At 44.7% G+C, this 14,966-nt stretch overlaps 1 protein-coding gene across 4 annotated transcripts in view; it reads right to left on the bottom strand.

Annotated features, from left to right (window-relative positions):
* BBS9 (Bardet-Biedl syndrome 9) overlaps positions 1-14,966 on the bottom strand; it is a 629,867-nt gene that overhangs the window by 459,227 nt on the left and 155,674 nt on the right. For all 4 annotated transcript variants that reach the window (XM_082258749.1, XM_082258751.1, XM_082258748.1 and 1 more), the window contains exon 7: positions 659-833. In XM_082258749.1, coding sequence (XP_082114875.1) covers positions 659-833 — 175 coding nt within the window. The remainder of the gene's footprint in view (positions 1-658; positions 834-14,966) is intronic.

Below are 14,966 nucleotides of genomic sequence, written 5' to 3'. Positions count from 1 at the left end.
AATGCAGTGAAAATATCTCCTAAGCCGTGCAGGTTTAGGAGATATTAATTGTTCCTACAGGTAAGCCTTATTATAGGCTTACCTGTAGGTAAAAGTCACAAAAATCGGTATACTACCGCTATAAAGCGGACCTTCAGTCATTTTTTCATCTTTCTATTTAATAAATTCTCTGCCCTTGTTGTTTTAACTTTAGATAATAAAACATTTTTTTTTCTGCCACTGAATATCTTATACAAAGCTGGAGGGGGCTGGATGAGTGCAGAGATAACAGGAGACTACAGAGATCCATGAGGAGAAATGTGCAAGCAATGGTGTGTGTCTCTGTGTGTCTGTGTAAAATCCAGGAAGTGAACAGGCAGCAGCTTCAGCTGCCCACAGTTAAAATGTCTGCAGCCACATTTAGTGGAGGGAGATTTTTGCAGCATTTTTGGTGAGTACAGGATCACAGTATATATAAAATAATATGCAAAGTGGTTGGAGGGAAGCTTCAGAATGGCCAATATGTTTTTATTACAAATTATGTGAGCAGGCCGCAGTTCCTCGTTAAGATAAAAAAAAAAACCTTCTGCCTTTACAAACTCTTAACCAAATGCACTTATGTATGTGTATTTATTCTCAAAGCACGGTTCTAACTGTATCGAACTAAAGCAATACTTACTTATAACATTCAACGTGCCGACAAGAAGAGACGGTAATGAAAGAGTCTGTTCTAGGACTGTATCTCAGAGGACCAGGTAAAAGAAACCCTGGTAAGTATCGTCCAAACGTATAGCTTTCTTGTTCAAAGAACATCAGCATTCCATCCATTGACTGAATACAAATCAGATCCCGGCCTGCAGAGAGGAAATAAAATATTTACAAAAGGCTGAGCAATCTGACCTAACTTTGTTTTCAGGTTCTTCTTTTGTCTCTGAAATATTTGTAGAAAGTTCAAATATATACTTAGAGCCTGATTTATACTTCTTAGACCCCCTAGGCCATCTGTTTTGTGCAACTCCAATACCAGTCAAGTATCTGCCTCAGCTCACACTGATGAGCTCAAACAACCTAGTCACACAAGGCATGGGGAGGCTGGGGGAGGCTCAAAGAGACAGTTTGCCTAATCTGCATCAGTACACCTGAAACTGACTAGAAAATCTCTTAAGCTGGCCATACATGGATAGACGATCATTTGAAAAAGCGTTCGTTAAGCCCCATTGTTCGACTTTAGAAACATTAGTTGGCGCATTTTGATTCTCGAAATGCAAAGTTTAACGCTAAAAGAAAGATCTGTCATTTTGGAATTTCTTTGGAAACGATTCTCAAAACATTAGTATGGAATTCGATAGTAAAAGTTTGAAAAAACATACGGCGCATGTGCATTGATCATTGAGCAACAAAAAAATTACCATTTATGTTGTTAATAATAAATAAGAATAATAAAAAAAAAAACTTGAATAAAAGAAAAAATGTATGTATTTTAATTTTATTTATAAATAAATAAATATTTTATAAATAAATAATTTATAAATAAATATTTATTTATATTTATAAATAAATATTTTAATAATGGCATAACATGCACATAGAGAACCTGGCCAGCGCTGGAGCTGTATGGGCTGAAAAGTCCATCCGGGATCCTGGTTTGCTGGTAAGATGGCAGTTCAGCGGAACCTGCCTATTGCTGAGATGCAGTAGTGTTCTGCAAAGTCTTTGTTGTTTAGATCAGAACAGAGGTGCCCTGAAATTGCTAAGTTACGTGTTTTGGGGGCTCCTCTCTCTTGGTTTGACAAAGGGTAAGGAGCCCCCAAAATGCGTAAACTAGCCAGATAAATTTGTCTGATCTGAGTCCCAAGGTCTTTGCAGGACAAGACCGAATCCCAACAACTGACTGTTCCAGCGAGAACGCTATCTGACCAGCCAGCCAGAAACCAAGATGGACATCCCAGTCTATACAGCTCCACCTCTTGCCACGGAAAGCATGATTCTGTCTCCTAGGCTTGTAACAAGCCGTTTTACCTCTTGCTTTTCTGAATGCATTATATATCATTATTAATGTACATCCATTTTACTACTGCACTTTGGTCATTGCACCCGGTTTTCCGTTCTACTGCTTTACTCAAATATTACTCATACGTCTTGGCCAAAAAGCCAGCCACTACAAGAAACATTTTTAGCTTGAATGAATATAAAAAAAATCTGGTTTTGCTTTAGAAAAACACTCCAAAATAATCTTAACCATCAACAACACTACTGTGGTCTTCAGCTTTCTTCTGATGAAAACCATTTCAAGTGGAATTTCTGTGGCAGAACTGGCATTACTAAGTTCCAGGCTCATGGTCCAGAATGGTCACTTGGTAACAGTGACAACACACAGTGTAAACCACCGAATAAGGTTTTCCATTAACGTGTCACAAATTAACAGCACTAAATCTTATATTTGTTGAAAGGGAACAGCCTCTGAATATACTGTCCTTTGGTGAAATAGGAAACCAAGCAATGAAGTAGTAGACACCTGGAAAACAACCAAAGAGAAGCTTATCGGGAATAGAGGCCCCGTTCCAGAAACCGCAGCCTTGCGCAGCAATGGCTTCTTTGCTTTTCAGTAAGCACAATAAGAAGGCATAAAATACAGTTTTCTTGTGGCACCGACCACCTGAGCCTTTGGCAACATGACTAACTGACCATAAAAGCCAGACCATGAGTAATAGATGTAAACTCTATTTAGGTCTGGCACTATGACAAAGTACTCCACCCAAACCACTTCATTAAGCTAAAGAAATATTTAAATATATCGTTCAGACATCAGATAGAATAATCAGGTTAACTAGAACATGTAACTTACTGAAAACCATAAGGCTGGCAGAAAGAATGGCAATGTGCCTAAAAATGGAATTGCAGATTGGTTTGAAGCTTTGAGTAAAGCCTTTCTATGTGATTTTATTTACACTGACAGGCAACTATTTTAGCCAGGCTGTATCAATTATGAAAGTACATACGGTATATCAAACGAAGGTAGCAATGCAGAACACTGTTCGGGCCTTTGCCACCGGGGGTTTCAAATCTTTCTTATAGGCAAATATATCAACTAAATACAAATCCAGAATTACATTACTATTAATTCAAGTGACTCACTAAAAATGTAATTGAGGTCTATATACTATCTCAGTTTATGTAGCCAAATAGATTACAATAGGCCAGCATAACCAGCTATAGAATAACATACAATGCATGAAAAAAACATCAGTGGTGATAACATGTATTCTAATCGGTCATAGTTAAAGGGAAAGTACAGAAAACTTCTAGAGGGCAAATATTGGTTTATTTTTGCAGTACCTAAAATATTTTTAATATGACTTTCACACTTTTTTTAAATGGTTGCCTTTTAATGTAGTTATTGTAATTTATTAAGGATTTTTTTTTTCTTTTGCATTAACCACTAGGGGAGCTTTGTATTTGATTCATTACTTCCCACGCTGTCCTGATACAGGAGTTGGCAATAGAACCATAGCATATAGTAGGGGAGCAGGCACCCAACACACCCAGAATTGTGTGAATTGCAAAAGTTTCTTCAGCAGCACTAGCACTTCAGGACAAAGGACAGAGAAGATCAGCAGTGCAGATTGAGGGACAGGTAAGTATTAAAAATCTTCTTTAAAGCCTAAGTTTAGTTAATTTAAGAAATAAGCACAAGGGACAGTACTTACATTTAATGAGAAGTGTACCTTGTACTGGTGGCTGCTGCCTTTGTTGAAATTTTCCATCCTCCCTCCCCAACTCATACCCCTACAGTGTTAGCCTTCTTTTTTTTTTAATAATCTTTATTTTTCAAAGACAAAATACAGTTTAACAAACAGGTAACAGTAAAAGGCAAGTGCAACATCAAACAATAATGGCGATCATGTAACAGTCAGTAGTCACGTATAGAGACGGCAGGATTGCTTAACATACAGCGTGTGCCCATCGGCCAAATGGAGAAAGACCTCATTCAAAGCCTGCCCAATGGTTCGGGCCAGGCCCCCAGGGAAGATCCCCCGAGGCGGCCGGTTGTCCCGTGACAATCAGCATGTAAAGTCATATTATGTTACTGCCACATAATGAGTAACAAACATACATAAATTGTTGGGAAGAAAGACAGAAGGAACAAAGAAAAAGAAGGGTCACTCTTGGAAGAGCAATGAAAGGAAAGATGCAGATGAAGAGAAGATAAAGAAAATAAGTGGTAGGTAGACCACACATCTAGGGAGGAAGCAATGAACCAGGGGGATATGGGGCAGAAGGGACTCCATCCTCCAGCGCAGGGGACCATCGCTGAACCTAAAGTGCCCAAATCAAGTCTCCCCACCCCTACCCAGAGGAGAAAGAATATATGAGAGGCGTGGCATATTAATCATCAGGGATCCTGTCCAAGTAGAACATACAACCCGTCCATATATCCAGGAACAAAGATTGCTGATCCTTGAGGGTCATCACCTTCCATTCCGCACTCACAGTGTTAGTCTTCTGATGCTGCTGAGGTTAATACAGCCGCTGGACCAGGCACTTGTCAATACTACGGACTATGTCCACCCTTTCCTCTCCCTCCCTCCATTCTCAAAAGCTGTATTATAGCTTCCATCAATGAAAAGGCACTATGTTAGTGTAGGATGGGTGGTTGAATGAATGAAAGGTCCACCTCGTCCATTCATGGTGCACTTTTTATTCATGAAAGCTACAGTACAGCTCCAATTTTTATTTTGAGAGAAGTCAAGGCCCTCCATACAGCCTTGGTTCAAAGTCCAAGGGGGCCCTACAGCATTTGATGAAAACTGAAGATGTTACCAGCACTATAGTGAAATTGTTTACTCAGGACATTTGGGACTGGCACCAGTGATTAGATAAAGGGGAGTGTCTTCAGCTGTAAAGGAAACCCATCCTGGCCTGAAAGTGCCTTTGGTAACAACAGTGATGACATCATTTAACTGACAAATTTCAGAGATTAAAGGGGCACGAAGGTTGAAAAAATAAAGATTGCAAACAGGCAGGCTCTTTATTGCAGAAGAGAAAAGCAATGTCACTTCTGCAATAAAATACACTTACGTGCTGGTTTAGAATACCCTGTAGATTGTACAATGAGCTGCACATGTGCAGCTCAGTTTCCATTTGGGCACACTTTAATTTAATTTTAAGTGGAAGAGACATGCAATGTGATTTCTGCAATAAAATAAACTAACCTTGAAACATTTCCAATTGGGCGCTAGACAATGTAACTTTGGGTCTCCACAGTTAAAGACATAATGAGAATGGAGGACATGTTAGCGATGGATTCTGACTCTTATGATAAGCTTAAAGATTTATTGTTTTGCATTGTCCAACACCTTAAAGAACCTGGTCTCCTCTCACCTTCTTCAGTTTCATCCCCTTCACACAGTTGTTAGTATGAACATTTTTATTGGTCTTATATGACTTTCAGTGGAATACCTCATTTTACTCCCTGTTCTAATGAGCATTCTTGTAATACCAATTATTCTCTTCTACCAGCAAAACCCAGGTCTACATACTTACTTTTTTTCCTCCTCTTACTTAGCATTTACTTCTCTATGTACTTTATTCTGACAATATTTCACTGTTTCTAGATTTCTTTCTGTTAATTAAACAAATATTTGATCATAAAATAAACTTACCTGCCTGTTCATAATACCCTATAGAATGTGCTTCTCATGCACAGTTCAGTTTCCATTCCGGCAAACTGCCCGTATGCCAGGATGATTGCACTCCTGCACATGCTCGGGAGTGATGCCACCCTGCGCCAGCCAATTAAGACATTTGAAGACAGGCACCTGGAAAAAGCCAGGGCTTAGAATCTAAAGGGGCTCTACAGCAACACAAGGTTTGATCCATAGACTAAGAAGTTGCCTGCACTACAGCAATGCTGTTACCTCTGCCTTTTTTTAAACTAAGTTGGGTTCACCTTAAAATTTACCTGCAGCAAACTCAGGCCAAAGTAGGCTACTTAACCGATTTATGCTGACCAGATGCAAATAGGCGGCTCCACTGGACTGGGCTTTTTTCCATGGGGCCACATATTTGCGCATCTCCTTTTTTGTTGTGAGTGAACCAGATGGCGTGCTCTCAGCACAGAGACGTGGGTCTCACGGAGAATTCAGAGCCCCGTTCAAACAATCGGGGCCCATGGCTCCCGATTCCTGGTCACCTGATCGCTGTGATAGCCTCTGATTTGCTGTCAACAGTGATCAGTCATTGTGAAACCCCTGTTTATTTTCCCCTGTGAATGGAGGAGAGAGATGCATCGCATTTCTGTAAATGTATCAAGTATGACATAGCAGACAAGAAAGGACAGGGGATTTTAAAGAATGTGCCCAAAAAACAAAATTGTATTGACATAAAAATGTCTAAAAAATATATAAAAATTGTATTTAACAATATACAGAAAAAAAGGGCATGGTTAAAAAACAAACTACTTACGTATAACATAGCATAAGTGTTAACTAAAGGAATACACCACATATAGTTGGGTGGATCGACGCGTTTCGCTCATATAACAAGTTTCTTTAGGATCCAGCTATAGCTACAATCTTCATGGTGTAAACCATAAATGAAGAAGGATCAGCAATTCTCCTGCACAAACGCAAATGATATCCTCAATCTATATAGCTCATAACTACGAGGGGGTGTAGCCAAGACAAGTGAGTATGAAACTCACTATGCTACAACATAAATACATCAAAAAGGAAAGAGAAGGATTCAAATACGTGCCATACAAACCAAAGGTGTAATGCAAACAAGCCACCCCACCGGACCTTAAACATATGGTTTAAATAACAGGACCATAGGTCCGCAAGCCAAGGTTCCAAGGATATCTGACAAAAGTGCTGTAATAACCTGCGATGCAGGGGGACATGTACTTTTTTCTGTATATTGTTAAATAAAATTTGTATATATTTTTTAGACATTTTTTGTTGATACAATTTCTGTTATTGGGCACATTCTTTAAAATCCCCTGTTCTTTCTCGTCTGCTATTTCAGACTTGATACATTTATACATATCTCACATATAGGGGATGGTGCCAGGATTTTTAAGACAATTTTATACTCTCCATCCAATTTTTAATGCATCGCATCTCTCTCCTTGCAGAAAAAAAAAATGTGCATTAGAAATAAAATAAATAATATTAATAAAAAATTAAATAAAAAAACCTAGGTGTGATCTAGGTCAGTGCCAGTGTTTGGGTCAAAGTTCAGGGTCAATTTTTTTTTTTTTTTTTAGTATCAGTGTCAATTAGTGTCAGTGTGTTTTAGGTAAGACAAAAAAAAGCAAAATGGGCACTATTGGTTTTGGGCTGTAGTACGGGTACAAACAACAACATACACATATGTGGTATCGCTGCAATCATCAGGAGCAGAATTTATTTTGTTTTGTTCTTTGGTGGAAGGTTATGGTAGTAGCAAGAAATAAACAGCTACATTTAAAAAAAAAATGATTTTGAACAACGGAGGCGTGGCCGGATGAGGAACATGGCGAACGTCTAGGAGAAGAGCTCCGCCGGCTCCTTGCAATAATCCACTGCAATCCTCTCTCTATCCCCTCTCTAGAGGAGAATCCGCCACTCACATCAACTACCCTAACCCCTGGGGACCAGATAAACCTAAAATTTACAGCGAAAAAGCCGCCATCCAGCCGCGGCCTACTCGCAGGAAAAGCCTCGGCCTTTCCTAAAGCAGTATCCGGCCGCATCCGCTCTCCATTACCTCTCCAGAGGACAATCTACCCTCAATACCGCCCACCCTATCACCCAGGGGACCTGATCAGTAAAAATTTGCAGAGTAGGCTGGAAGCGGACTGGAGAGGAGCGCCGCCGATCGCATAGCTAATCCGCGGCAATCCTCTCTAAATACGGACCTGAGCAGCACATCTTTGCCCCATCCAGCCTCTCAGGACCCTGGGGGACACGATCATCCAATTATTTTCAAAATCGAGCCACCGGGAGCAGATTTACAATCGCGGCCTAGTTAGGCCTAAGAGGCAATCCACCATAATCTTGCTGCCGGACATCATCCTGAGCCCCATCACTCACCCCAGCTGCCCTATGGGAGCATAGGTATCGGCCGATGCCTATATTTTGCGGGGTTGATTACAAAAAAGGGGTTTGAGCAGGATCGGCAAGAGAGGAGCATCGCCTACCTTACTCCCCAATCTGCAGCCATCCGGCTCCCAGGATCACCTGGGTGGAGAGTCGGTGTACCCACAGCTAATCTGATCCTCCCTGGAACCTTCATCCTGCTTTTTGGTCCGAAATACACGCTGCAGGGAGGCAGACAGGTTTGAGGCCTAGCAGACACTGCATCCAGGACTTTTCCTAAAGGGACGATCCATATATCACGGTGGACTGGGTAGGCACTGAATTCTTCACTTTTTGCCATCCTTCACTTGCTCAAGCCCAGCCTATCCTGCTTTCTGCCTCAGCTACAATCTATCCTAAACAGTGGATCCCTCTCTCCTCAATCCACCTTTACAATTTGCCTTCCTGATCTCATTCAATATCATTTCTGAGAAAGCAGAAATTCTGACAAGCTTCACCCTGAGAGATCATAACGTCCTCACAGACTTACCTATGCCTCTAAATTGCATTCCAAATTAATGAATTACAGTCGATGAAACATATAAGTGATATCTTCTCAGTGCGCATGCGCGGAGCAGCGGAGATGGCCGCTTAGCTCCGAGGCTCCGTCTCGCCCCAGACCATCCGGCCCCATACAGCCACATTGAGCAGCGCAGCCGACACAGGACCCCACCATCCAACTCGGGCACACCAAGGATCAGTTCTATGGCCTCGGGGACGGTCCGCAGGGATCTCTCCCGCAACCCGGGCTTCGGAGCGGAGGCTCCAGGCCTACACAAGATGGCGCCGCCCGCGCCGGAGGATCAAGATCCCGGGACGGAGGGGATGGAGGACAGCGACGGAGGGGGTCTCCCAACCCCCCATGCACTCCCGGAAGGCGCAGTGAGTACCAGCATCATCGCGGTCCCATCCCCTACCTCCACAGATTCGTTTATCAGGCACACCCTAGGGGATTTACTCCACACCCCAGTCCGAGGCCTACAGTGCAGCCCCTCAGTATTCAACCTCTCTGAGCTTACTCCCCCTGCTCACTCTTTGGACTTTCATGCTATGATGTCGGCCTTCTCTAAGATGCTGTCTGATGGCTTAGCGCAGACAGCAAGCCAAATCACACACACCATTCAAGCAGACCTACAAAACCTGGGTTCCAGAATTGAAATCATGGAGTCCAAGATGGACCAAACAGTCTCCAGGACGAACCAAAACACTGACCGCATTCAGGATCTAACAGATCGCCTGGAAACCGCCATTTCCAAAATTGATGACCTTGAAAATCGCTCACGGCGTTACAACTTTCGCATTAGAGGATTGCCTGAAGCAGTTCAGGATGTCCATGACGCTGTTCAAGGATTTATTGCCTCCCTGATTCCCAACATCCCAGCACATAGGCTGGAGTTAGACAGGGCACACAGGGCCCTTCAAGCACCCCGGAAGGATAATCTCCCCAGGGACATTGTGGTAAAGCCACACTTTTATAAAGTGAAGGAAGAAGTCATGCGACTGGCCAGGTCCTCTGATCGTCTGGAAATTCAAGGGCACCCGGTCCAAATATTCGCGGACTTATCGCCCCTGACGATCCAGAAAAGGCGTTCTCTTAAACCGCTTCTACATGCTTTAACCCAAAAGGCAATCAAGTACTGGTGGTCGTTCCCATTTCGTCTTTCTTTCGCCTACAAGAGTAAGACACTTGGTTTCTCTAGCTTTCAGGAAGGCGAAAAACTCCTTCTACAATTGGGCATCATCTCCCTGGAACTTTCACGTTCTACATCCCCGGCTCCAGCTGGCCCATCCAAAAGGCCTTCTCCAGCCAGCCCCATTGCCCAGGCGTGGGTGAAGAAGCAATCTAAGCGATCCAAGGACTCGCATGTCACCTGAACTGCTTTCCAGCCCCTTTTTTTTGTGTTCCAAATTTTTCTTCCACCTCCTCTCTCTGAGAAATGTTTTCATTTTTTTTTTTTTTCTCAGATAGGGGACTCCTTGGACTCTTTTTTGAACTCTGTTCCCGGTTAATTTCAGGCCTGGGATCAGGCCGGGTGTGTTAAGTTGGTTAAATTCTTGCTATCTGTTGCTATTTTTTTTTTTTTTTTACAGGTTGGCCGTACATTGAAATCTTGCTGTACGGCTCTTTTCTTGCTCGATATCCCCCATACCTCATCCTTGCGGTGGGAGTCACATTTTTGCTTTGGGGGGGTTGGTGGACGACCTAGGGGTCGCATGGTTTTGTTGGCTGACGCCCGTTGGGTTGGTATAGCCTCTGCCCGGGTCCTTCCACCACCTCCCAGAGGAAGTAGAGGGATTCATCACTCCTTGATTCATCATCCGGAATGACATACATGTTTGGAGGGTGGGGGGTTTGGGTCGGATGGTTGGCCCTGGTTCTCACCACAATGTTGTATTTAAGTTTATGTTCGTTATCATAGCATTTGGGTTGGGGCCGGGTAGGTCTGGGGCGCGAGCTTTGCGCCTCCCTCTGACCCAGTCCAGTGTAATATGCCCTGGGCGGCGTCAGACGTCTGTCTGCAACTTTCGCGGACAGGTAACTTTTGCTTGTCTCATGGTCTGGGCCTAGGCGGGCCTGGCCTGGACCTGGGGGGGGAGGGGGCTCCCCTGGCTTACATGCCTCAGGGGCCTCTGGGTTGGTCTTCCTCTTCCCCGTCTCTTTCTCTTCTTCTTTGCCTTTCTCTCTCTTATCTGTCTGCTTTCTCTTCAGATGCTGGAGTGGACTCTGTCTCCTCTTCAGACGGTGGGTGGACTGCTGTGATGGTGCTCCGATTCCTCCGACTTCCCGAACTCCTCGGAACTTCAGGTGGGTCCTTCATTGGCGTTATAGCTCCTCTCTGGATTTATGGCGGTTAGTAAACCATCTCTGGCTCCTCTAAAAATTGCATCGCACAATGTTCAGGGGATGAATTCCCCAGTTAAGAGACGGAAATATTTTCAACATGCACACTCCCAAAAATTTGAAGTGCTCCTGCTCCAGGAAACCCACTTCCCTGATACTTATTTGCCTAAATTCATACACTCCAAATTTCCACAGTTCTTCCTGGCTAACGCAGCTAATAAGACAAAAGGGGTTGGCATTTTCTTTTCTAAACACTTGGGCTTCTCCCCCACATCAGAAGTTAGAGACCCGGAAGGGAGATACATTCTGGTGTCAGGGACAATGGAGGGGATTTCCTACACGTTTGTGTCCTACTATGCCCCCAATCAGGGACAGGCTAGGTTTTTCACCAGAATGTGGGCGAAGCTTGAACCGTATTTAACGGGTACCTTGATAGTTGGGGGTGACTCCAACACGTCTTTTGATAAGATGTTGGACAAGTCCAGCCCTAGGCGCCCTAGGGTCTTGGGGCCACCCAAACGTGGTCTCACCATCGCTAAGCAACTTAACTCACTGGGTCTGATAGACATATGGCGGGAACTCAACCCTTCCTCCAGGGAATACACACATTTCTCTGCCCCTCATGGCACATTTGCCAGGATTGACCACATTTTCTTGTCATCGGCTGAGGTCCCTCTGGCCGTTAAAGCGAATATTAGGGAATCACCTCTTTCGGATCACTCCGTGGTCATCTTGGACCTCCTGTCCCCTAGATCACGGGATGGGGTGCGCAGGTGGCGTCTGAACGAATCTTTGCTCAGTAATCCCTCTCTCTGCAATATGCTGGAAAAAGACATTACTGAATACTTTCATTTGAACGCTCAAAGCGGGGTCTCACCAGAAACCGTGTGGGCTGCTCATAAGGCTGTCATGCGGGGTAAGCTTATCCAGCTGGCGGCGAAACTTAAGCGGGAAAATCAAATTGATATAGCTAAACTGGAGAAGGAATTCCGGGAAGTGTCTAGGGCACATAAGAAAAAACCAACTCTAGCGTCGCGACAGTGTTTGGAAGCGGGTCGTCTGGCCCTGAACATGGCTCTTACCACCCGGGCAGAGAAAAGTTTACGTTGGTCCTCTGCACAGTTCTATTACCAAACCAACAAAATAGGACCCCGGCTAGCTGCTAAACTTTCCCCCAGGCCCAGATCCTATGCTTTTCCCAAAATTAAGACTTCGGATGGATCCATGACTCAGAACCCACAAAAAATTATGACCGCTTTTTACAAATTCTACTCTCAGTTGTACACTCCTAGTGAGGGAGCGACCATCCAGGGCAGGACGGCCTTCCTGGATGGCCTGGCATTACCTAGTATTTCCGAGGCTCATATGAAATCCATGGAATCCCCCATCTCGGAGCTAGAAATCTTAGAGGTAATTAAGCATTTGAAAAAAGGTTCGGCCCCCGGGCCTGATGGGTTTTCCTCGGGTTATTATAAAGCGTTTGGTCCAGTGCTTGCCCCGCATTTAGCGCGTTTTTTTAATTCCCTTAGGCAGGGACAGCAATTAGAGGCTTCGGCCAATACCGCATACATTTCGGTTATCCCGAAGCTGGGCAAGGATACTTCTGATGTTAAAAATTATAGACCAATCTCACTGATTAATACGATTTAAAAATTATGACGAAAATATTGGCCAATAGGTTGGCGGATTTTATAGGCCGCTATATTCACAAAGATCAGGTGGGGTTCATGCCGGGGAGGCAGGGACCTGACCAGATCCGAAGGGCTGTGGACATCATTTCTCTTCTGGGGGCCCCCTGGGATGGAGGGAGACCCCAACAGGGTTTCCTCCTTTCCTTGGACCTCCAGAAGGCCTTTGACACGGTTGAATGGCCGTATGTGTTTGATGTCTTGAGCAGGTGGGGTTTTGGCCCCTCTTTCCTAAACGCCTTAAGAGCCCTCTACTCTTCTCCTATTGCGCACGTGAAACTGCAGGGCCACTATTCGGACACGTTTCCGATACACAGGGGGACCAGACAGGGCTGTCCACTGTCCCCCCTCATTTTTGCGGTGGCCATCGAAACGCTGGCTATAGCAATCAGAAGCCATCCTGATATTAAAGGGATTTCGTGCGGGGGTAGAGAACACAAGTGCGCATTGTTCGCTGATGACCTTCTTTTCCTCTCGAGACCGCTCATTACTAGTCCCAATCTTCTCCGACTGTTGGATGAGTTTGGGAAAATCTCAGGCCTCCAGGTAAATCTCTCTAAGTCAATAGCCTTGAACGTCAGTCTCCCGCAATCAATGTTGCAGACCCTCCGGGAAAATTTTCCGTTCTCCTGGGCCACCACCTCTATCCCGTACCTGGGGGTCAATTTGACCGCCTCCATCTCCTCTTTGTACCAAGCCAACTACCCGCCTCTGTTCGCTAAATTGTCTACCGATATGGAACTTTGGGCCAGAGGGAACATTTCCTGGTTGGGAAGAGTTCATTCTGTTAAAATGAACCTTCTCCCCAGGATATTGTACCTTTTTAGATCACTCCCGATACAGGTAACTAAAGGGAAATTGCAGAGTCTTCAATCCAAGATGGTTCAGTTTATTTGGGGCACCAGAGGTCCCCGACTCCCGCGGAGGGTCCTCTTCAGAAGCCGCTTACAGGGGGGCCTAGGGGTCCCCCTGCTTTGGAGATACTACCAGGCAGCCCAACTGGCACAATTCTCGGTGGTATATGCTATGGGGGGCAGACCGGATTGGGTTGATATGGAACGACAATCGGTCCCTAATCACACCATAGATTACTTGGTTTGGGCTCCTCCAAGTAGGAGACCTCCTGTATTGGCACCTTCCCTCTCTCACTCATTAGCGCTGTGCGATAGACTATATACACATCCTACACTTATCTCGGCTCACAAACCCCTGACACATATTTTTAACAATCCGGACTTTGTTCCGGGACTAAACATAAGGGCTTTTCGATGGTGGACCAACAAGGGACTATTCAGGATAGGACACTTCCTCTCACCTCAGGGCCCCTTGTCAGTCGCACACTGTACGAGTAAGCTTGATATGCCTTCCTCAGAAAAATTTAGGTTGCACCAGATTAGACATTTCCTATCATCTATGGTCGCAGGTTCAGATGTTGAACCCCGGGCCACTTCATATGAATGCTGGTGTGCACAAGCTCAAGTCCAGAGGGGAGGTATTTCGTTGATTTACAGGGCTTTGATCGACTCACCTGACAAGCCCGGTTACGCCCTTTCCTGGGAAAGAGATCTGGAGCTATCGTGGGAACCGGACACCTGGAACTCCATTTTCCGGAGGGCTTTTAAAGGTATCTTGAATATGTCTCTAGTTGAAGCTAATGTTAAGATTATTACGCGTTGGTACCTTGTTCCCACCCGTCTAGCCAGAATGTACCCGGGGACTGATCCTCTTTGCTTTCGCGAGTGCGGACATCAGGGTTCCTTGCTCCATATTTGGTGGGAATGCCCGCGTATCCGTAGTTTTTGGAATAAATTGTTTAGTCTGATCCGCAAAGTTACTGGGCTTCCGGCTCCCAGGACCCCGGAAGTAGCACTGCTTCTTGGCTCTGGTGTAAAAGGGCCCAGAACCAGTTTGAAGCTCATGCATTTCATGTTGTTGGGGGGGAAGCTTACCTTGGCTCGGGCTTGGAAGTCCCCCTCGGTCTCAATGGGGGCGACCAAACGCAAAATCTCTTGGATCATGACCCAGGAGAAGATGGTCAGCATCTTCCGTGACAAGCAAGCGGAATTTGAAGCAGTATGGGAACCCTGGCGTCTGTACATCTCACCTCCCTCATCCTAATTGTCTGTGTTTTGTATTTTCTCCACCCGATCCCTTCTTGCATCCACTCCAGCATCTACATCCTTTCTCCTATCCCCTTTCTCTTCTTGTGTTCTTTCCTTCTTTTCCTTTCCTTTTCTTCCTTTCGGATATTCCATACTTCCTCCTTTCTTGTGGCTTATAGGGTATCTACCTCTCTCAGGACCTATATCTTCAGAGGGTGATTATATGCAACCCCAG

The sequence above is a fragment of the Pelophylax lessonae genome (genome assembly GCF_965119305.1).
Source record: "Pelophylax lessonae genome assembly, chromosome: 5".
Classification (NCBI taxonomy): Eukaryota; Metazoa; Chordata; class Amphibia; order Anura; family Ranidae; genus Pelophylax; species Pelophylax lessonae.
The sequence above is the reverse complement of the archived record's forward strand: the minus strand, read 5'-3'. Positions and strand labels throughout refer to the sequence as shown.